The sequence below is a fragment of the Rattus norvegicus genome, chromosome 5 (genome assembly GCF_036323735.1).
Source record: "Rattus norvegicus strain BN/NHsdMcwi chromosome 5, GRCr8, whole genome shotgun sequence".
Classification (NCBI taxonomy): domain Eukaryota; kingdom Metazoa; phylum Chordata; class Mammalia; order Rodentia; family Muridae; genus Rattus; species Rattus norvegicus.
In genome coordinates, this window is record NC_086023.1 from 147,165,503 (window position 1) to 147,188,127 (window position 22,625).

Below are 22,625 nucleotides of genomic sequence, written 5' to 3' on the forward strand. Positions count from 1 at the left end.
GGGCCCCACTCTAACCAATCAGCACATGCGGGGCCGGGCCCGGAACTCGGCGGGGGGCAAGGGCAGCTTAGAGAAGCCACGGCGGGCCCCCTGGGCCTGTACCAAAGTCCGGCGCGGAGGGGTGGGGGAGTCCGGGGGCCATACCATCAAGTCCCGGGGGAGGGAGTCTGCTCCGTAAACTCTGCAGCCGGCTTCACAGTTGGGAGCGTGTGCAAAGATCAGAGGCCAACTTTCTCGTTTTACCGAGAATATGCCGAGGCTTCCCGGGGAAAGATGCTTGCGCAAGGTCAGGCAGCTAAAAGACTAGGTTTGGTCTGGATTAGAACTCGAGAGAGAGAAATGAATGACAAGGAACAGAAAGAAAATATCCAAAGGCCTACTGTAGTGGGGCAAGACCTTTCGTGTTCACAAGTTCTGATGGACTCAAAGCTCCTTTTCAGTTGGGCGTGGTTGCCATGTCCTTGATCCCAGCATTCAGGAGGCAGAGTCAGGAAGGTCTCTGTAGATTGAGGCCAGCTTACTCTCCATCGCGAAAGCCTCTCTCAAAAATATAACAAAACAATTTTACAGATAAAGTTGAAGAACTTCAGGTCTTTGGGAGTTATTCAATGTTACAAATTAAATTCCATTTCCAATTGTACACACTTTTAAAAAAAAAAAAAGACAAAACCCTATATGCCCCAGCATGGTGACAAAGTAGCAGGACTTGATGCTTTGTATTTTTTTTGTTTATTTTTGTTTTTTTGGTTTTTTTTTTCGGAGCTGGGGACCAAACCCAGGGCCTTGTGCTTGCTAGGCAAGCAAGCGCTCTACCACTGAGCTAAATCCCCAACCCCTGATGCTTTGTTTTTTTTGTTTTTTTGTTTTTTTTTTTGGTTCTTTTTTTTCGGAGCTGGGGACCGAACCCAGGGCCTTGCGCTTCCTAGGTAAGTGCTCTACCACTGAGCTAAATCCCCAGCCCCATGATGCTTTGTTTTTAATTTACTAGAAAGAGTGCTCCTATGTAATGGCACTCATGAGGGGTGGGTGGGGGCGGGGCGGGCCTGAGATGCCGATCAGAGGACAGAGGACAACTTTCAAGAGACAGGAGTTGGTTCTCTCCTTTCACTAATTTAGGTCCCGGGGATTGAACTGAACTCTTGGTCAGGCATGGTGACAAGCACTTTTATGCACTGAACCATCTCACCTAACCAGAACTTAGTTTTTGTAAACTGAAAGTCTATGTTTTGGGTTGTTTGTTTGTTTGTTTGTTTGTTCGTTCCTTTGTTTTTTGTTTTTAGAGACAGGGTTTCTTTCTGTAGCCCTGAGTGTTTTGCAATTCACTCTGTAGATCAGGCTTCCCCACTCCCCCACCCCCAAACCATGCCAGCAAAATTTCTTAACCTTCCTATTACTGACACCCTGGCTGTCTTCAGCCTTGTGGATGTTAATTGGCATGCCTGGCCTTCTTAGATGCCAGTGGCAACACCCTACACACACCCATACTGTGACACCCAAAATTGTCCTTAGACATTGACAAATGTCTGGGAGTGTCAAGATGGCAGGAAACTGTCCTCTCCCATGCTCCTACAGAACCACCACACCAGATCCTGAATCCATCAATCTTCAAGCAGTCATTACTGGTCAACCAAAAGGCTCTGCGCTGAGCTTTTTTTTTTTTTTTAAACCACAGTGCTGGACAGACATAGCGGCACCCGAGTTTCATACCAGCGCTGGGCTGTGGATCTCTGTGATGGCTTCCCTGCTGGCTTTAGGTGGGTCTACTTAGCGTTTCTTGGACTCCTTTTCCGTCTTTGCAGACTAGAGAGACAACGACCCCAAAGTTTACCAGCTCCATGGCTGCCCACAGTACCTACTACGGGAATGAACTCATAGGCATCGAAGCACTTTGTAAGATGTAGAAAGGTTTACAACCTTACATGCCCACAGAGGCCAGGCAGGCGGCAGAAATGAATCAGTTTATACTCTTATGGCTCAGATATTGTCTGTTTGCTCATTTTAAAACTTGGAGCTTTTCACATCCTTACAGGAATATATGACCCCTCCCTTCTCTTATCAAACACACTGCCATTTCGAAGTTTTATGTTTTAAATTTAGATTGTTTTTTTTTTTTAAACTTTGGTTTTAATTTTCTTTCTTCGTTTTCCTCTTTAACCTGAGAACAGCGGCACCAGGTTTGGTGATTAAAAACACTTGACTTGGGGTTGGGGATTTAGCTCAGTGGTAGAATGCTTACCTAGGAAGCGCAAGGCCCTGGGTTCAGTCCCCAGCTCCGGAAAAAAAAAAAAAAAAGAACCAAAAAAAAAAAAAAAAAAAAAAAAAAAAAAAAAAACACTTGACTTAGGTAGTGGGTGGAAGAGACCCTGGCAGGACAGAAAATTCATGTCTCAACTAAACTGTATGGTCAGTACCTGCTCCACTAGGACAGGCAAACCCCAGGCAACCAAACCTCTCACTGTTGAAGAGACAGCCCAGAACTAGAGTTTCATATATAAAATCTCCTCAGTTTTATAAATTGGCTAAGTGAATTATCTTTAAAATAAAGGTGAAAATACTGAGTCCTGAAGGGCATGTCTGTGATCCCCTCACTCAGGACCCTAATATAGGAAAGTCACGAGTTCAGGTGAACTAAGGCCACAAAGCAAGAGCCTGTTTAAAAAAAAAAATTCCGGGGTTGGGGATTTAGCTCAGTGGTAGAGCGCTTGCCTAGCATGCGCAAGGCCCTGAGTTTGGTCCCCAGCTCCGGAAAAAGAAAAAGAAAAAAAGAAAAAAAGAAAAAAAGAAAAAAAAAATCTCTTCCTGGATGAGAGGTGTCCCTATTGTCGAAAAATGGTGGAGTGTTTGCTGAGCACACATGCGGATCTAAGGTTATCCTTAGCACAAAAATCTCTGCCACTTTAGTGACATGCTTGCAATTGTAACTCTTGGGCCAGCATCATGGATTAGTGGGGAAAGGATCACCTCTCTCCAAGCCAGATGATCTACATTTGATCCCCAGCGGCCACAAGGTAGGATCAAAGCAACTGTTGAAAGTTGTGGCACACACACTAATAAAAACATAAAATGTAATAAAAGAAAAAGACCATCTTTCAATTTTCCCTCAGTATATAATATGCCTTTCCATATATTCTCTTATTAAGATTGTAAGCACAGCATGGTATCAAAGGGTGTGAGTGTGCGCATCTGTGTGTTTAAGTGTGCATGTACTGTGTTTGTGTGCACGTGATTGTGAGTGTACGTGTGTGTATGTGTGTGGGTCTGCATATGTGTGAGTGTGTATGTGTGCGTGTGTTGGTTTTTAGACACAGCATCATAATTCATGTAACTAACTGAGGATGGCCTTGAACTCGCTCACCTTCAGCCTCCACTCCCCAGTAGATTATGGCGTGCCACTTCATGGGATCACACAGGCTTACCAGCCCATTTGGCCTTTTTTTTTTTTTTCTTTTCTTTTTTTCAGAGCTGGGGACCAAACCCAGGGCCTTGCGCTTGCTGGGCAAGTGCTCTACCACTGAGCCAAATCCCTAACCCTGCCTTCTTTTTTTTTTTTTTTTTTTAAGGTACAGAATCTTTTTTTTTTAAGGTTTATTTATTATATGTAAGAACATTATAACTGTCTTCAGACACACCAGAAGAGGGCATCAGATCCCATTACAGGTGGTTGTGAGCCACCATGTGATTGCTGGGATTTGAACTCAGGACCTCTGGAAGAGCAGACCTTGCTCTTAACCACTGACTCATCTCTCCAGCCCCCATTTGGCCTTTTTGAGAATTTTATCTACCATCAAATCTAGAGCCTCAAATGTGCCTGGAACCGTAGCTATCAATACTACATTGAAACATTTTGGAAGTTAGCCAAGTCCTATCTAAGGTTCAAGGCCAGCCCAGACTACACACTGAGACTCTGTGTCAAACAACCAAACAACAAACACACACATATATCGAAAGGGGCAGGCGAGATGTCTTAGCAGTTAGGAGAGATTACTGCTCTGGCAGAGGCTCTGGGTCTGGTTCCCAGCAGTTGAATCAACTATACCTACATAGGAGTGACGTAAAGAAGTTCATGCAGGCACACATGCATGCACTTGGTAAATAAATCTTTAAAAGTATAGTCAAGTGGGCTGGAGAGATGGCTCAGTGGTTAAGAGCACTGACTGCTCTTCCAGAGGTCGTGAGTTCAAATCCCAGCAACCACATAGTGGCCCGCAACCATCTGTAATGAGATCTGATGCCCTCTTCACCTGTCTGAAGACAGCGACAGTGTACTTATATAATAAATAAATAGGGGGTTGGGGATTTAGCTCAGTGGTAGAGCGCTTGCCTAGCAAGCGCAAGGCCCTGGGTTCGGTCCCCAGCTCCAAAAAAAAGAAAAAAAGAAAATGAATAAATAAATAAATAGAAAAAAAAGTATAGTCAAATGTCGCTCTTGACTGAGTTTTGATTTTGATATCCTAGGATGCCCTAGAATTCACCATGTGACTAAGCATGGCTTCAAACTCTTGTTGATCCTCCTGCCTCGGCCTTGGAATACTGGGCTTACAGGTGTGAGACACCACACCCGGCTTAAATATGATTCTTCAGATGAGTATCTGTAAAAAGAAAAAAAAAAAACCGATGTATAAAAGGGAGGTAACTCACTCACACCGTTTAGGACTTGTGAAGTAAAGTTGGATAAGAAGGGTAAAGTACACTGGCCTCGACCAGTAAAACAGGCTTAGTTGGGAAAAGTACTTGCTCTTAAATTTGCTGGCATGAGTTTGCTGCCCAAGACCCACAAAAGACAGAGCTAACTCTCTAACATCCTCTGACTCTGAGGGTATGCAGTCATGCACCAAGACTCTACCATCACATGTAGGTTCACACACACACACACACACACACACACACACAAACACACACACACACACACACAAACACACACACGCGCACACACACACACACACACACACACACACACAATGCCATCAGACTTCCACTTATCCTGACTTTCACCCCAATTCAGGGTGGCCCGGTTTCCGTCTCGGTCTCCATTTGTTTGTTTTTCGGGTGAAATGTCCCTTAGGAGTGTTGGAAACACCTGACTCAGGGAAATTAGGATAAGAGATCTGGCAGGAGTCAACAGAACAAAGGAAATTCCTTACACTCACAAACTTTAAAGGTAAGGAATGCCTGGCTTTAGAAGGAAGGGTATCTCTGAGCTTGGACTAGTAGAAGTGCTACATAGAATATAAAGCCATAATGTAGGGGGAAAAATCCTGTTGTGGCATCCTACCTTGGGGCTGCTACATGCTAGGAGCGCCTTAGGGAAAGTTCTAGATAGGACATAAGTAACCCATGGCTGATCTTTTCTGCAGGGGCAATAGTTATGGTCTAACTGCCTAACCTTTTGACACACATAAACTCTCTCTCTTTTCTTTTCTTTTTTTTTTTTTTTTTTTTTTTTTTTGGTTCTTTTTTTCGGAGCTGGGGACCGAACCCAGGGCCTTGCGCTTCCTAGGCATTTTCTTTTTTTTTTTTTAAGATTTATTTATTTATTATATATAAGTACACTGTAGCTGTCTTCAGACAGAACAGAAGAGGGCGTCAGACCCCATTACAGATGGTTGTGAGCCACCATGTGGTTGCTGGGATTTGAACTCAGGACTTCTGGAAGAGCAGTCAGTGTTTTTAACTGCTGAGCCATCTCTCCAGCTTCTCTCTCTCTCTCTCTCTCTCTCTCTCTCTCTCTCACACACACACACACACACACACACACACACACACACACACCACATTTTTTAAAAAATGAAATGGTAGTTTAGAGCTATGGCTCAGCTGTTAGGAGCATGGCTGCTCTCACGGAAGACCATTCCCAGCATCTCCATGGTGGCACACAACCACCCCTCACTCCATTTCTGACATCCGATTCTGAATTCTGACCTCTGAGGGCACTAGACATGCACATGGTACGCAGACATATTTGCAGGCAAAACGTTTACAGACACAAAAATAAATCCACAAAGAGAGTTAACCCTTATCTCAAGCGCTGTCTTTGTCTGGTCCACAAACTGTTTCTCTGTATAGATTTTTTTTTTCTCCGCTGGTGTCTGAGACACGGCTTTTCCATGTAATCCTGGCTGTCCTAAAACTTGTGCTGTAGACCAGGATGGTGTCAAACTTAGAAATCTCTTCCTTAGGGGTTGGGGATTTAGCTCAGTGGTAGAGCGCTTACCTAGGAAGCACAAGGCCCTCGGTTCGGTCCCCAGCTCCGAAAAAAAGAACCAAAAAAAAAAAAAAAAAAAAAAGAAATCTCTTCCGGGTTCGTTGTTGTTGTTGTTTTGTTTTTGTTTTTGTTTTTGTCGCTGACACCAAAGAATGCTACTAATAAGCTAAAAAGTTATGATTATAAAACTCATGCTCTGTTATCTCAATGTTCCGAAATCCTCCCGTTCCCTACCCATCGACCCCCCTCCCTTACCTTACTCAGGACCAATCAGCTTAAAGGTTAGCTGATAAGACTTTGCCTAGGAAACCAACTGTTTCTCCTTGCCCTTTAAACTTTTTTTTTAAATTTTTTTTAAATTTTTTTATTCATTTATCATATATAAGTACACTGTAGCTGTCTTCAGACACACCAGAAGAGGGCATCGGATCTCTTTACAGATGGTTGTGAGCCACCATGTGGTTGCTGGGAATTGAACTCAGGACCTCGAGAAGAGTAGTCGGGTGCTCTTAACCGCTGAGCCATCTCTCCAGCCCCCTTTAAACTTTTGAACCTGGTTTTTTCCTATAAAAAGTCTACTCTGAGAGCAGACTAGTGTCACAATTATGTTTTTCCCTCTTGAGGACCTGGACATCCAGTATTATGGTATGCACTCAATAAACTATTCTTGTTTAACTCCGGTGGTGTGCATGGTATGTGTAGGGACTCCCCAGTCTCCGGGGGGTTGACTCCCAACCACCAGGGCTTCACACCATGTTTTACATGGTAATGGTGCTTCCCTTGTTCAGTGGAGACACACTTACATTACAGGAGAAACAGCCTGTAGCGATCACAGCAAGAGAACCTAGGCCAGGTGGTCCACCAGCAACCCCAGTCTCTCTCATCCGACCCCCCCACTATCTGCCACAAAGAAATGAAGTGTGCGGTAGAAAACTGTACAGCCTTAATTGAACAGACTTTTATTGAGCTCCTGGTGTGTGGTACCACCAAGGCACAGCACACAGAGACATTAGATTGGATGGCAGCCCACAAGGAGGGCCTTCCTGGAGGCCCCCAGAAAGGCAGTGGTAGACAGACACATGCAGCAATCACAAGCCTTCTCCTCTCTGTGGTTTCAGAAAATGGAATGGAAAGAGACACCTTAGGTGGTCTCTAAGACTTAGACTCACATGTTCCATGGGTATAAGGCACATGTGTAGAACCCACATAACTACGGATGTGTGTATGAGACAAAAACGGCTATGTATGGCACACGCACAGGCTTCACGTGCCGAGTCGGAGTCCACGTGTGCACAGGCCGCATGGATAGGGCACAAGAACTCCAGAGGGATAGGGGAGGATCTTGGGACCGCAAGGCCTCAAGGCTGGGGCTGGTACTGGCCCTCTGTGGCTGTGAAGAAGTCATCCAGAACGCTCCGAAGGTAGTCAAACGTGGGCCTGTCCTCTGGGCGCTCCTTCCAGCACAGCATCATGAGGTGGTACAGCTCTTCCGGGCAGTTGTCAGGTCGCACCATTCGGTAGCCTTTTTCCAGGTTCTGAATGACTTCAGGGTTGGTCATTCCTGGAAGGCAGACGGAACCTCAGCCTCTAAGCTTTGGAAACCTAAGAGCAAAGCTAATGCTAAACTGGATTTTTCTCTTTTCTTTCTTTCTTTCTCTCTTTTTTTTCTGTTGTTGTTTGTTTGTTTGTTTGTTTGTTTTTGAGACAGGGTTTCTCTGTGTGGCTCTGGCTATCTTGGAACTCACTCTGTAGACCAGGCTGGCCTCAAACTTATAGAGACCCTGCCTCAGCCTCCCAATGCTAGGATTAAAGAAATGTACCACCACAGCTGGCTTGCTCTGTCTGTCTGTCTATCTGCTTGTCTGTCTGTCTGTCTATCTATCTATCTATCTATCTATCTATCTATCTATCTATCTATCATCTACTTCTATAGTACTTGGAATTGAACACAGGACCTCACACACATTAAATGGGCACTCCATTATTGAGCTACAACCCCAGCCTACAGCTTGGATGTTGAATGTCTCCCCACGTGCTGTAAGCCTGGCCCCAATTCACGGCATTAGTGGGAGATTGTAGAACCTTTAAGAAATGGGATCCAAGGTGCTAGAGAGATGGCTCAGTGGTTAAGAGCACTGACTGCTCGGGCTGGAGAGATTGCTCAGTGGTTAAGAGCCCTGACTGCTCTTTCAGAGGTCCTGAGTTCAATTCCCAGCAACCACATGGTGGCTCACAACCATCTGTAATGAGATCTGGTGTGTCTGAAGACAGCTACAGTGTACTCGTATACATTAAATAAATAAATAAATAAATAAATAAATAAATAAATAAATCTTTAAGAGCACTGACTGCTCTTCCACAGGTCCTAAGTTCAAATCCCAGCAACCACATGGTGGCTCACAACCATCTGTAATGGGATCTGATGCCCTCTTCTGGTGTTTCTGAAGACAGTGTTCTCATATACATAAGTAAGTCTTAAGAAAGAAAGGAAGGAAGAAAGAAAGAAAGAAAGAAAGAAAGAAAGAAAGAAAGAAAGAAAGGGGGTCAAGATGGGAGTAGTGCCATCACTCAGAGGTAAAGAATCTTTGTGAGTTTGAGGCCAGCCTAGTCTACAGAGTTCTAAGACAGCCAGAATTCTACAGAGAAACAGTGTCTCAAGAAATCAAAAACAGGGTTGGGGATTTAGCTCAGTGGTAGAGCTCTTGCCTAGCAAGTGCAAGGCCCTGGGTTCAGTCCCCAGCTCCGAAAAAAAAAAAAAAAATCAAAAACAACAGTTAAAAAAAAAAGATTTGCCTGCCTCTGCCTCCCAAATTCTGGGATTAAAGGATGTACCAACACGCTCAGCAAACTTCTTTTAAAAAAATATTCTTGGGGTTGGGGATTTAGCTCAGTGGTAGAGCGCTTGCCTAGGAAGCACAAGGCCCTGGGTTCGGTCCCCAGCTCCGAAAAAAAGAACCAAAAAAAAAAAATATTCTTGGGCTGGAGAGATGGCTCAGCGGTTAAGAGCACTGACTGCTCTTCCAGAGGTCCTGAGTTCAATTCCCAGCAACCACATGGTGGCTCACAACCATCTGTAATGGGATCTGATGCCCTTTCTTGTGTGTCTGAAGAAAGCTATAGTATACTCACATACACAAAATAAATAATAATAATAAAAAGAAGGTCCTCTTAAAAAATAAAATAAATGGGTTGGGGATTTAGTTCAGTGGTAGAACACTTGCCTAGCAAGCGCAAGGCCCTGGGTTCGGTCCCCAGCTCCGAAAAAAAGAATAAAAAAATAAATAAAATATATTACATTTACTTAATTGTTATTAATTTCGTGTAGGATGTGAAGGAGCCTACACATGAGCCAAAGCACATATGTGGAGGTCAGAGAACAACTTTTTTTTTTCCTATGACCTTGCGCTTGCTAGGCAAGCGCTCTACCACTGAGCTAAATCCCCAACCCCAGAGAACAACTTTTTAAAAATGATTTTTTTAAGTATTTTATTTTATTGGTGTGTGGGGGGGGTTGAAACAGGGTTTCTCTGTGTATCCCTGGCTGTCCTGGAACTCTGTAAAGCAGGTTGCCTTTAAACTCAGATTCACCTGCCTCTCTGCCTCCCGAGTGCTGGGATTAAGGTGTGTGCCGCCATCTTTGGCTTAAAACTTTATGTCTATGTACATGAGTGTGTTTTACATGTACACATATCACACCTGTGCAGTGCCCAAGGAGGCCAGAAGAGGGCACTGAATTCCTTGGAACTGGAATTACAGACGGCTGTAATCTGTTCTATGGGTGCTGAGACCTGAACCTAGGTCCTCTGGAAGAGCAGCCAGTGCTCTTAGCTCCCGAGCCATCTCTCCAGTCTCCCCCAAACCCCTCAGATAAAAACTTTTAAGTGTGGGATCTCAGCCAGGCCACGGTGCCTTTAATCCCAACACTCAGGAGGTGGAAGCAGGGGAAACCAGATCCCCTGGTCTACAAAGTGACTTCCAAGACAGCCGAGGTCTATGCAGAGAAACCCTGTCTCCAAAAAATATAAATAAATAAGTGCATGTGTGAGTGAGTGAATGAATGAATGAATGAATGAATGATTGATTGAAACGTGGGTTCTCTTCTTCTACCTTTACATGAATATGGGGGAGTGAACTTGGGATATCAGGCTTGCTCAGCACACGCTTTTAACCTCTGGGTCATCTGGGTCCTCTCAGGACTCTTTGATGTGTTTTCTTTTTCAGTTATAGAATGCTGACCAGCGCAGGTGAGGTTCCGAACCAGGAGCTACCATTCCAAACCGATGCCGGGATTCATTAAGGTCAAGCACACCAGCATTTCCGGCTGAATGTCAGGCTCACATCTATGTGCCAATGACGGTCACATACTCCACAACACACATGCCAGCAGCGAGACCCTGACTGAGTCACCCCTCAGCTTCCTCTTCTAGAATACAGAGTAGTCCTCGTTCCTCCTCACGGAGTTACGGCGGGGACTGAATGAGCCAGTACACATAAGATGTGCCTGACTAGGAGGCGTGCTTTTATAAGGTATACCTGAGATCGTTCTAACTTGACGACAGTGATGGGTACTCGGGGATGAGAGCCCATGGACAGAGCAGTGAGGAGGCATCTCGAGCTTTTGGGACTAGGCCCAGGAGGTGAATACTAGGCTGTGAGATAGGACAAGCCCAGAGCTGGGAAATCTTTTAGCCTCTAACTGTTAGAGGAGTCTAACCTGATTCAAAGTGTCTTTACACTCCTGGGATCAATTTCAGCACCTGTTGCCCTGGGCCTGTGGGAAGTTTCGGCTAATCTGACCTCTGTTTTGTTTTGTTTTTTTGGTTCTTTTTTTTTTTTTTTTTTTTCGGAGCTGGGGACCGAACCCAGGGCCTTGTGCTTCCTAGGTAAGCGCTCTACCACTGAGCTAAATCCCCAGCCCCTAATCTGACCTCTGAACTAGCTTATTCTTTTCTGTGGCATTTTCTTTCTGCAAAGGTTATCAAATTCCTTCTAGAAAAATCCCACCTATAGGCTTAGAGATATGGTTCGGTGGTAGCACTGACCATGCATGCACAGGGCCTGGGTCTGATGCCCAGGTACACAGGCCCATGCCTGTAATACAAGCACCTCCTCGTGAGGTAGAAGCAGGAATATCGGGAGCTCAGGGAGCATCTCAGACTCAGAGAGAGTTAAAGGCCAGCCTGGGCTACGTACAACATTGTCTCCAAAAAAGTAATGGCTAAAAAATAAACATTCAATAAAATCCTACCCATCGTGGGTGAACATGGGGTAAGGACCTTTTCTAGAAGGAGGAGGGGTCTATGTGGTCTCTTTACCTGTTAGGTCTCTGTAGGAAAGGACCAGTGCTTACTGAGCAGCTCCCATGGGTCAGAGTGTTTCCCAAAATCCATTGTTGTACACCGGGAAACTGAGGCTCAGAGGGTAACATAACTTACCCAGAGTGATGACTAGCAATGGCTTAGTGTGCCCTAAGCACTATTCTGATCTCATATTTAAGAAACCAGAGGTCAAGCAGTGGTGGCACACTTCAATCCCAGCATTTTGGAGGCAGAGACAAATGGATCTCTAAGTTTTGAGGCTAGCCTGGTCTACATAGTGAGTTCCTGGACAGCCAGAGCCACACAGAGAAACCCTGTCACACACACACACACACACACACACACACACACACACACACTCACACCAGAGAGATAGAGAGACAGAGAGAGAGACAGAGACAGAGAGAAAGGTTTTACCTCCTGTGCCAGTCTACTTCTGGCATACTAGGTGGCCACAATTAAGCAAGGAAGAGCTGGAGTTTTTTAGAGGTGTGGGGACTCAGAGGCAGAGACAGGATCTAGCAGGAAATGAAGCATCTAACAGAGGATTTCAGAGTCACAAGCCCAAGTGAATGGAAGAGAAGCAACTTGGAGTTTCAGAGTCTGAGCCTGGGTAGAAGAGAGCGGGAACGTATGGATTTGCTCCCCTTCCTCATAGACTTGGAGTTGCTTCTCTTTTTTTTTTTTTTTTTTCTTTTGTTTTTTTGGAGCTGGGGTCCGAACCCAGGGCCTTGCGCTTGCTAGGCAAGTGCTCTACCACTGAGCTAAATCCCCAATCCCTTGGAGTTGCTTCTCTTAATGCTCACCTGGGTAAGGGATCCGGCCATGGGTGACGATCTCTGTCAGCAGGATCCCGAAGGACCACACATCTGACTTGATGGTAAAGGTCCCATAGTTAATGGCTTCTGGTGCTGTCCACTTAATGGGAAACTTGGCCCCTAGAGGGAAGCGAAGTTAGTTCACCTGAGTGTATTTGCTCTCCTGCAGGTGGTGAACCTCCTCTCTGTCCCACACCTACCCTCCCGGGCCGTGTATTCATTGTCCTCAATCAGACGTGCCAGGCCAAAGTCTGCAATTTTGCAGCTCAGCGTGTCAGACACCAGGATGTTGGCAGCCCGCAGGTCACGATGGATGTAATTCTGCTCTTCGATGAACGCCATGCCCTCTGCAATCTGCAGGCCAGGAGTAGGTCACCAGTGTTTATCTCACTGACCTGTAGCCGCACAGGTCATGCCCTTTGCCAGTCTCCTTACCTGGGCTGCCATGTCCAAAAGTTTGTTGACGTTCAACTTGATGCCCGAGGGAGTCTTGAGGAAATCTACTAGGCTCCCTGTGAGCAAAAGCAAGAGTTGTTGACTTAAATTGCCCAGGGGGAAGCCCCTAGACCCTTCCAGCTCCACGTAGGTTCTGGAAGTAGTGCCTGACCTCGGCAAGGAAGCTCACTCTGACTGAGAAGAGAGTGTGTGCTTGGGGGTTGGAGGGGGGATGCTGTGAGGAAGGTGGGGACACTTAGCATATGGGATGGCCTTTTAGAGGGCTAGGATGGGCAGAGGATCCAGAGGCTTTTTTCATCAGTTAAGGCAGAGCCCCATCTCTGCAGCAGCCAAAGCCCAGCAGCATGTTTCATGGCTGTCTTCTTCCCAAAGGCCTGTCTTTCTCTACCACAGACTATTGTTGGATTCTTCACACAGAGTGCTAGACTCTTTCTTCCAAATCGCTTTGCTTCATCTCTTGTCTTCTAGAAATTTTCTTCTTTTCCTTTCCTGTCTGGCTGGATCACTCTTCTACACTATTCCTACCAGCCCTCATAAATTCCTCACCTAATCAGCAGGGCAATTGTGGCACGCAATTTGAATCCCAGTACTAGGGAGGCAGAGGTAGGCAAATCTCTGATTTGGGGACCAGGAAAGCCAGGGCTACACAGAGAAACCCTATCTCAAAAAACCAAAAACAACAACAAAAAGAGGCCAGGGAACGGTGATGCACAGCTTTAATCCCTGGGGACACAGAGGCAGACGGATCTCTGTGAGTTCACGGCCAGCCTGGTCTACAGAGAGAGTTCCAGAACAGCAAAGGCTACACAGAGAAATTCTGTGTTTTAAAAAAAAAAGCCTTGTGGTAGTGGCCTTTATTCCATGCACGGGGGAGGCAGAGGACACAGAGAAACCCTGTCTTGAAAAGCCAAACCAAAAAAGAACGAAATGAAATGAAATATCTTCACTATCTACATTCCTAGGGTATTTGGGAACATCCCTAAGTCACAAACTGCTTTTCTCAGTGTCCATGATCAAAATCAGGTTTCAGCTGGTTACGACAGCATACACCTTTAATCCCAGCACTCAGGAGACAGAGGCAGGCAGAGCTCTGACTCCAGGGCCAGCCTGGTCTACAGAGTGAGTTCCAGGACAGTCAGGGCTACACAGAGAGACCCTGTCTTAAAAAGAAAAAAAAAAAACAAAACAAAACTACCAATAAGAAAACCTATTTGCCATTTCCAGGAATCATTAGCCAATGAACAGTTTGTTTCCCTTTCTGAAAGGTGGACAGATTTTTGTACTCTAAACATTGTAAACCACATCAAAACAAGGCTGGACAGGAACTGTTCCTCTCAATCCCCATAGCAACCATGGAGAATTACTCTTCTCTTAGCACCACTATGTTTTAATTACATGTATTATATTCATAGGGGATGGCACACGTATGTGCCATTGCACACGTATGTACAGTTGTCCTCTATAACTTTCAAGAGTCAGCTCTTTCCCTCTATCATGTGGATTCCATGCATTGAACTCCTGTTTGTCAGGCTTGACAGCAAGCACCTTTATCTGACGAGCCATCTTGCTGGCCCTAAACCCACTATTTTACAGATTAAAAAGAACTATTTGCAGCAGAAAGCAATGATGTGATCAGCCCAAAGCCATACAAGATTATAAAGCCTCAACTCTATCCGGGCAGTCAGACTCTTGGATCCTTCACAAACATACTACATGTTGGGGCTAGAAGGTGGCTCAGTGTTTGAGGAGAGCACTGGCTGTCCCTCCAGAGGACCTGGGTTTGATCTCCAGTAGCTCACCACTGTCTGTAACTCCAGGGTATCCCACACCCTTTTCTGGTCTCTTCAGGCACCAGGCACCGCACACTATTTCTTGGGTCAAGCATTCTGGGATCCAGGTGGGCATTGGCAGAAGGCAACAGAAACTGCACATCAGGGACTATCAGAATTAGAACTGATAGATCAGAGGCCTAGGGGCCCAGGAAAGCGTCCTTAGAAACCTTCAGTGGCAGGCCAGAGAAAAAAAGCACATTCCTAGCCTGGGTGCAAAAGGCAGTGAGGCCACAATAGCGCCCTCAAGCGGCTGGACATGGAAGCATACCCACCGTTCTCCATGTATTCTGTGATAATGTAGATGGGCTCCTGGGTGACCACTGCATAAAGCCGGACGAGCCGCGGGTGCTGCAGCTGCTTCATGAGGTTAGCCTCTGCCAGGAAGGCATCAGGAGACATACTCCCTTGCTTCAGACTTTTCACTGCCACCTTCGTGTGTCCATTGTAGTATCCTGGGAGACGGGATACGGGTAGAGGAGTTACAGAGGTCAAGATCCTGACGAACCAGGCAGCCGCCCTGAATAGGCCAGTGTGAGAGGAAGCTCACACTTCCTCCCCTCTTTCCAATCAGTACAGAGAGCCACACTCACCCATCCACACTTCCCCGAACTGGCCAGCTCCCAGCCGCTCAACCAACTTCAATGTCTCTCTGGGAACTTCCCATTCGTCCTCCCACCATGGTTTCTGGGGCTTCTGGGTCTGGCAAGGACGGCTCAATTTTGTGCACAGCCCATCAGAGGCGTCTGCATGGACAAAGGAGAAGGGTAAGGCGGTCACTAGAGACCTTGGATGCTCCCTTCAGCTCCTACCTCTCTCCACTTTATTCGTAGGGATAACAGACTGACATGGGAGGGGAGACGTGTGGGTCATCCAACATTAGCCTGCAGGGTCCAGGGTCAGGTACTATACCCCTCATCCATTGAAGGGGAAAGAAAGATGCTTGGAGGGTCTCTAAGAAGGACTGGGGGTAGATAGGCTGCTAGGAAAGGCACAGGTGAACGCATTCCGCCAGAGCTCACTGGTGTAATGGCGGACCAGATCGTGTAGTCCGGGAAAAGTGATACGAGGGGAGATGTAGAAGCCACCGTTGTCTAGGTTACGGATCTTGTAATGTTTCACCACTTCTCCCTGGTTCTGGTCGAAGTCTCTGACTGACAGTGAAAAGGATCCTGAAGAAAGATTGGAGAGGGTAGGAGGAAAGAGATTAGTTGAAAAGGGAAAAGAAAAAGAGGCGGATTGCCTTCCATAAATCAGGTGGCCACCGCACCCGTTTCCTCCTGCTCTTCACCCCCCGCCCATCTCCTCGCCCGCAGGCGTCCGCCCTCACCTCACAGCCCCGCCCACACCGAGGCTCCGCCCACCAGGCTCTCTCTCACCGGCGGTGCTTTCGCTTTCCCGGATCAGGAAGGATCCATGCGTGTTCCCGGGCGCCAAAAGCTGCCGCTCGGCGTCCTTACGGCTCAGATTTTTGAAGAACCAACTGTGTAAAGCAGACGCAAGACCATCGGCTGTTGGTCTATTTCTTTCTTTTTTGTTTTGTGCAGCCCTGGCTGTCCTTAAACTCCCTCTGTAGACCAGACTGGCCTTAACTCAGGGATTCGCTTACCCCTCCCTCCGAAGTGCTCGGATTAAAAGCCTGTGCCACCTTTGTCCAATTCTTCCTCCATCCCAGTCAAACTTCCCCCCACTCCCTGGACCACGCCCTGTTCTGAGATCCCTGGATGTGCCTCCCCTACTCCCCACCCCTCCCATCCCCACAGAGGTCTCCTGCTCACGGTTCAGGCTCCAGGCTGTTTGCTTTCGCCACGAAGTTGAAGGGGATGAAGCCTTCTTGGCCAGTGGTCAGGGACTGAGCCTTCCACCACTCACCGCTCCTGCACCACAGAGACCATCATCACGGTGTACAGAGCCACTGGAAACCCCTCAGAGTCCCCAGTTAGACTAGGCCATCACTCCCCCGTATCAAGCACTCTGGAGATTTCTACCTCATTCCAAAAGCCCTCTGCTGTGGCCAGAGCCAGTCAGGGGTGCAGGAGGGCTGAGGACACACACACACACACAAACACACACACACACACACACACACACACACACACACACACACACACACACGGCAAGGTAGGTTAGAGGTATACTCACTGCTCCAGGATTCGGAGCTGTTCACCCTTTTCAAAGCCCAAGTCTCCATCATGGGAGGGCTCATAGCTGTGCAGGGCAATAACTAGGTTGTCTGTAAAGAGAGAAGGAGTCAAGAGGACCCAGCCTGGGGCTGACAGGAACAGTGACGTTCTAGAGACACAGGATGCAGACTAAGTGGAGAGATGGGGAAGAGGGTATGGACAGGAACGGGCAAGCCTCCACAGTCTGCTGTTATTATGTTTCACACGCTGTGGATGGAGTCACCTTGCAGCGGGGAGGCTGGTGGGAGGGAGCCCTCATAGGTGACCAGTGGGTCCCGAACTTCAGAGCCGGTCCGGATGGGCAGCTGTGGGGTAGGAAATGAGGCTGGGATCAGAGAAAAAAAACTGGATCTGACCCTGGTTCCCCTCCCCTCTATACTCTTTCTATTTCTCCAGTCTGGCTGGACCTTGCCTCTGAATTCACCAACTGTGTGCGTGTGTGTGTGTGTGTGTGTGTGTGTGTGTGTGTGTGTGTGCGCGCGCGCGCGCGCGCGCGTGCACATTTGACTTTAGGAAGGTCCATTCCTCTATGTGGACCTCTTCTGTGATGCACTCCAGAGAAGATGGGAATGCTGCTATTTCCAGAGCCTTTAGTTGTGATCCGTTTATTTATTTTTTCCCCCTGGATACACAATGTTTCCTCCATGCCATCCCTTTACCAATCCTAAACCCCCCACACCAGCCCTTTACCAATCCTACCCCCATTCCTTCACCAATTCTATCCCCCACCTGCCCATCCCTTCACCACTCCTCTCTCCTCCCATCCCTTCACCAATCCTATCTCCCCTCATCCCTTCACTAATCCTATCTGCCCTCCCACCCCAGCCCTTCACCAATCCGATCCCCCAACCCCCACCCCTTCACCAATCCTATCCCCCATCCCTTCACCAATCCCATCCCTCCCAGCCCCCATCCCTTCATAACTCCTATCCCCCCCATCCCTTCACCAATCCTATCTCCCCCCTCCCTTCACCACTCCTATCCCCCCATCCCTTCACCAATCCCATCTTCCTCTTACCGTACTCTTGCTGTCCAGTGGGACTATGGGATAGTGGCAGTTTTCACACACGTCAATGTTCTCCATCCAGTCATCTTCGGGGTTTGAGCTGCAGACACAGCCCATGATCCCTGAAGGAATGTAGAGAGGCCTGAAGGAGCTCCCCCTAAGCCAGTTCCCCCAACATCAGACATCCTAGAGCACAGCCCAGGAAACTACAAAAACTACCTGAGATTGTCAGCTCAGAGGCCCCCATTGGCCGTAGACAGAAGAGCTGAAAAGTGGAATTCTAGTTTCCCACTGGGTTTACTCCGAGCCCTCAAGCAACGAGTTCACAGGAGGCTCAGGCCCAAGGCTGGTCCCCACCCTCCCACCTGGGAAGGGCAAACCGCCGTCTTTGTTAGTCTAGTTACCCACTTCCTGCCCTCCTCAGCTCTGCTAGTCCCCAATTGGGGGACTACCTGGGAGACATCACACACACACACACACACACTTTGCCAAGCTCTGGGGGAAACCTAGATTTTCATTCCACTCACCTCTACCATGAAGGGTGTCTGTCCCTTCTCAGTACAAGTCCCCTGCCTAGCTACTGAAGCTGAGAGGTTCCAACTCCTTACAGTCAACCTTCAGCTCATCACCCCCACCCCCACTCACAACCACAGTCCCCTTCAGAGGGTTTCTTCAGACAAGCTTTTGAGCAGCAGAAGGAAAACTGTTGGTGGCCTCGTTGGCTGTAATTGCGTTGCTCACTTGCCTGGTTTAGCTGTGGAAACTTTTCGTCAAGTGAAATCAAGCAGAACCTCATAGACACAGCAAGTCACAGCAGGGCTCCCTCCGAAGCCTCTGGAATCCCCATGTCCCTCCTTCCTGAGCACTGGTCCTCAACAAACGGTTTACCACGAGAAGATTAAGTTTTGTTTTAGTTCTTTAGCTGAGGTCTTACTACGTAGCCTCAGCTGACCCTGAGGCCTAAAACTCGTTTTATAGACCAGGCTGGCCTCAAACTTGCAGACATCTGCCTGTCTCTGAGTGTTAGGACTAATAAAGGGCTACACTGTCATGTTTTTGTTGTCAAGAAGACCCGGGGCTGGGGATTTAGCTCAGTGGTAGAGCGCTTGCCTAGCGAGCGCAAGGCCCTGGGTTCGGTCCCCAGCTCTGAAAAAAAGAAAAAAGAGGGGAAAAAAAAAAAAGACCTAGTCCCTCTCTCAGTACTGCAGTCTATTATGGTATATACCACACAAACAGACACACACGCGCACACACCACACACACACACACACACACACACACACACACACATGCAACTTGTACTTTGAACTACTTTGTTTTCACCACTCACCCACCATTATTGTCCTTAGACCACGCCATTGTGTTTCTGACTCTGTTTTTGTTTTTACTTTTTAGTGTATGTGTGTGTGTGCTACAGCTCAGGTGTGGAGGTAGGAAGACAATTTCAGGAACAGGTTCGCTCCTTCCACAACCTGGGTGTCTGGGGATTGAACTCAGATTGGTAGGCTCAGCGGAGGGCGAGAACGCCTCATCAGATGCGCCATTTTGCCTACCCTGTGTTTGTGACTCTCACACCCACCCGCTACCCTCTAACTCCATCTGTAAGTTTGCGCTCAAATGTCACATTGTGCCTCTCGGGCTCCTGCCCCATTTTCCTCAGGCCACAATTGCTGGGCCAGGCTCCAAGGGACATGCAATGTTCCTTATCTCCTCTCCTTTAAAGAAAAAGTTCTATTTTTATTTATAGTTGAATGTACCTCCATATGTGTGTGTGTGTGTGTGTGTGTGTGTGTGTGTGTGTGTGCGCGCGCGTGCGTGCGCACGCAGTGCGGGGTGCACACAGAGGCCTTTGGATACCCCAGAACTGAAGCCACAGCAGGCTGAGGCACTCGACTTGACCTCTAGACACAGAACCCAAGTCTGGAGAAAAAGCAACAGGGACTAGTAACACCTGCGCCATCTCTCCATCTGCTGCCCTACCCCCTTGATGGGGCACAAGAATAGAAGCTGTGTATCACCCCCCTGGAAGCCTGCGGCACCCATCAGCGGGATGTGGAGACTAAGTTCAGATTCTTCTTGCACCTGCAGAGGTCTTAAACCATCAAACCTAACCACTGGCTTTGTTTGTTTGTTTGTTTGTTTGTTTGTTTAATTTTCAGATGGGGTCTCACTGCATTGCCCAGGCTGGTCCAGCACTCTTGTGTTCAAGTGGACTTTCTGCTCAGCATCATAGGTGGCTGGACGAACACTGTCACTCAAACACTGTCACATGTAGCTTTGACTTTCGATTTTAGATGATCAAAGCAAGCCCCAGGGAGGCCTGCCTGAAGCAGTACAGCAAAACAAGCCTTGTTAATTTATGCCGTATCCAAGTTGATGTGGGAGCAAGGGGAGACATCTGGCTAGCAGACTTCAGAAGACCCAGCTTGAGAATCTGAAAGACCTATGCTAAAATATTACTTGGATTGTAGGTCTATGATCCCGGCCCTTGGGAGGTAGAGGCTGGAGGATCAAAATGTCGAGGTCAGTCCTCATTACACAGGGAGTTCGAGACCAGCCTGGATTCCACGAAATCCTCTCTTAGAAACAAGGCAAACTGAGAACAAAACTCCAGAAAACAAAATGCAGTAAGATAATACTAGTGTGCCTGATTTTGTCCAAACCATTCTTCTCCTCGTCTGTCACTGAGATTTGCCAACCCCTTTTCTTAGGTCACCCGATATATATTAGCTCAGTTTGCAGGAGCTCGGAAAGGCACCCACCAGCACCCTTCAGCTTTACCCACCCCTGCATGGGACTGTGAGAAACCGGAATTGAAGACTAATCCTCTTCAGGCTCATGGTTTTTAACCTGAGCCACTCATAGCATCCCACGGGTTCCGGAACTTACAGTGTGCATCTCCCTGGGTATTAGACTGTAAACAATGTGTGGCTATATGAGGGATAATAAAACATCCCTGGAACATTGAGCCAAATCAAGAAACATCTTCAGAGGGGTTGTGGAGGTAGTTCAGTGGGTAGTGCTTTGCCAAATATCCTAAGCTTCAATTGCCAGCACTGAATAGACTCGGACTTGGTGTGTGTTCCACACAGGTAGTTCTAGCACTGGAGTGGAGGCAGGAGAATCAGGATTTCAAGGTTAGCTTGGGATACAAGAGACCTCGCCTCAGAAACTAGTGGGGAGGGGGAGACTCAAGAAAGGAGTAGACGAACACATTCACACATTCACTCTTCCTTCATCCCGTGGCTGGGAGGCCATAACTCAACTCATCAAGGCTCCATGGGCTGTCTTATCAGCTCAGCTATCTTATGGCCAGACAGTGGCTGGCAGTGGCAGGAACTCCCAGAAGAAAAGTGGAGAGTGAGTAAGCATCCTGTTTGTGATTTGCAGGGGCCCTAGGAAAACACGGGTTGGTTAAGCTGTGCCACAGTGGGTGATCTGTGCACTTAGAGCGGTAAGGTGGTGCCTTTTAGAACTGGCATTTTTAGAGGCTTTGGGAAAAGGCAAGAGACACGGTGTGATGACTCAGGCCTTTTAAATGGAGCTCTCAGCTCTGGGAGGCAGATGCAGGCAGATTTCTACTTGGTCGAGGTTAACCTGGTCTACATGGTGAGTTCCAGGCTATCCAAGGCTACATGATGAGACATACACTGGGTCTCAAAGGAAAAAGAAAAGAAAAGAAAAAAAAGCAAACACAAGAAATACATTTGGGGTTAAGGACGGTGATTTAGGGGCTGGCTTGGTTAGGAACCCTTGCCACTCCTCCAAAGGACCTGGGTTTGAGTCCCAGCAGCCACGTTTTGGCTCACAACCGTCTAAGTCCAGTTCCAAGGGATCTGATATCCTGTCTTCCGCCCACACCGTGAGCTCAGGCACTTCAGCAGCACACAGACACAGAAAATTTAAAAAATGTAAAAAAGCAAAAAGAAGGAGGAGGAGGAGGAGGAAGAGGAGAGGATGGTGATTTAAGACCTAATGGCATAGGTTGCAGCTGGGTGTGTTGCTGAGATAGGAAGATCAAGAGTTCGAGGCTAACCTGTGCTACTACACGAAACCTATCTGGGGCAAGAGAGATGGTTTGATGCTTGAAAAGCACAGAACCAGAGTCTGGCTCCCAGCCCCCACCAGGCTGCCTGTAAGCCTAGCTCTAGAAAGGCCTCACACCTCTGGCTTCACACCTCTGGCTTTCACAGTCATCTTACGCATACATAGCACCCCTCCTCCACATACACATAATTAAAAGTAAGATAAATATTTTTGAAGGGGGCTGGGGAGATGGCGAGATGGTTCAGTGGCTAAGAGCACTGGGTGCTCTCTCAGGAGGCAGGAATTTGATTCCCAGTACCTACTTAAAGGTTCACAGCCATCTGTAACTTCAGTTCCAGGGGATCTACCCTCCTCAGGTCTCCTCTGGCAAGAGGAATTCACAGAGTGTACAGATATACTGACAGACATAAATACACACACACACACACACACACACACACACACACACACACACACAAACAAGGAAGCAAATAAACCTGTCAGAAAAAAATTAAAACTGGGCAGTGGCAGTGCAGGCCTTTAATTCCAGCAATTGGGAGACAGAGGCAGGCAGATCTCTGAGTTGAAGGCCAGCCTGGTCTACAGAGTTCCAGGACAGCCAGGGCCACACAGAGAAACCCTGTTTTGAAAAAAAATAAAAAAATAAAAAGAATGAAAGAAAGAAAAGGAGAGAAAAGAAAATTTAAGGAAATAAAAGGCCTGAGAGTCATGTACAGCAGGCCAGACACTTTGGATAGTAAAGGCTGGGCTCTTGAAATGTGAGGCC

At 47.4% G+C, this 22,625-nt stretch overlaps 1 protein-coding gene and 1 long non-coding RNA gene across 5 annotated transcripts in view; one reads left to right on the forward strand and one right to left on the reverse strand.

The window, feature by feature from the left end:
* Positions 1 to 71: 71 nt before the first annotated feature.
* Positions 72 to 22,321, forward strand: LOC120102985 (uncharacterized). Of its 2 annotated transcripts, XR_005505000.2 has the most exons (4): positions 72 to 286; positions 1,673 to 1,754; positions 10,424 to 15,390; positions 19,972 to 22,321. It is a non-coding gene; the product is annotated as an uncharacterized LOC120102985 (long non-coding RNA). The 2 variants fall into 2 exon arrangements; XR_010066650.1 differs by having other exon boundaries at positions 72 to 1,754.
* The window catches only part of Lck (LCK proto-oncogene, Src family tyrosine kinase), a 28,626-nt gene continuing 13,140 nt past the window's right edge, over positions 7,140 to 22,625 (reverse strand). Inside the window, exons 1-13 of one of the 3 annotated variants that reach the window (XM_006238932.4) lie at positions 18,032 to 18,169; positions 17,825 to 17,934; positions 17,030 to 17,111; positions 16,766 to 16,856; positions 16,402 to 16,500; positions 16,003 to 16,106; positions 15,646 to 15,795; positions 15,217 to 15,369; positions 14,899 to 15,078; positions 12,774 to 12,850; positions 12,539 to 12,692; positions 12,327 to 12,458; positions 7,146 to 7,763 (exon numbers count right to left, since the gene is read on the reverse strand). In XM_006238932.4, coding sequence (XP_006238994.1) covers positions 7,561 to 7,763; positions 12,327 to 12,458; positions 12,539 to 12,692; positions 12,774 to 12,850; positions 14,899 to 15,078; positions 15,217 to 15,369; positions 15,646 to 15,795; positions 16,003 to 16,106; positions 16,402 to 16,500; positions 16,766 to 16,856; positions 17,030 to 17,111; positions 17,825 to 17,934; positions 18,032 to 18,059 — 1,563 coding nt within the window. In that variant the 5' untranslated portion in view covers positions 18,060 to 18,169 and the 3' untranslated portion in view covers positions 7,146 to 7,560. Of the gene's footprint in view, positions 7,764 to 12,326; positions 12,459 to 12,538; positions 12,693 to 12,773; positions 12,851 to 14,898; positions 15,079 to 15,216; positions 15,370 to 15,645; positions 15,796 to 16,002; positions 16,107 to 16,401; positions 16,501 to 16,765; positions 16,857 to 17,029; positions 17,112 to 17,824; positions 18,170 to 22,625 lie in introns of those variants that run through there. The other 2 variants (NM_001415870.1, NM_001100709.2) reach the window with 2 other exon arrangements.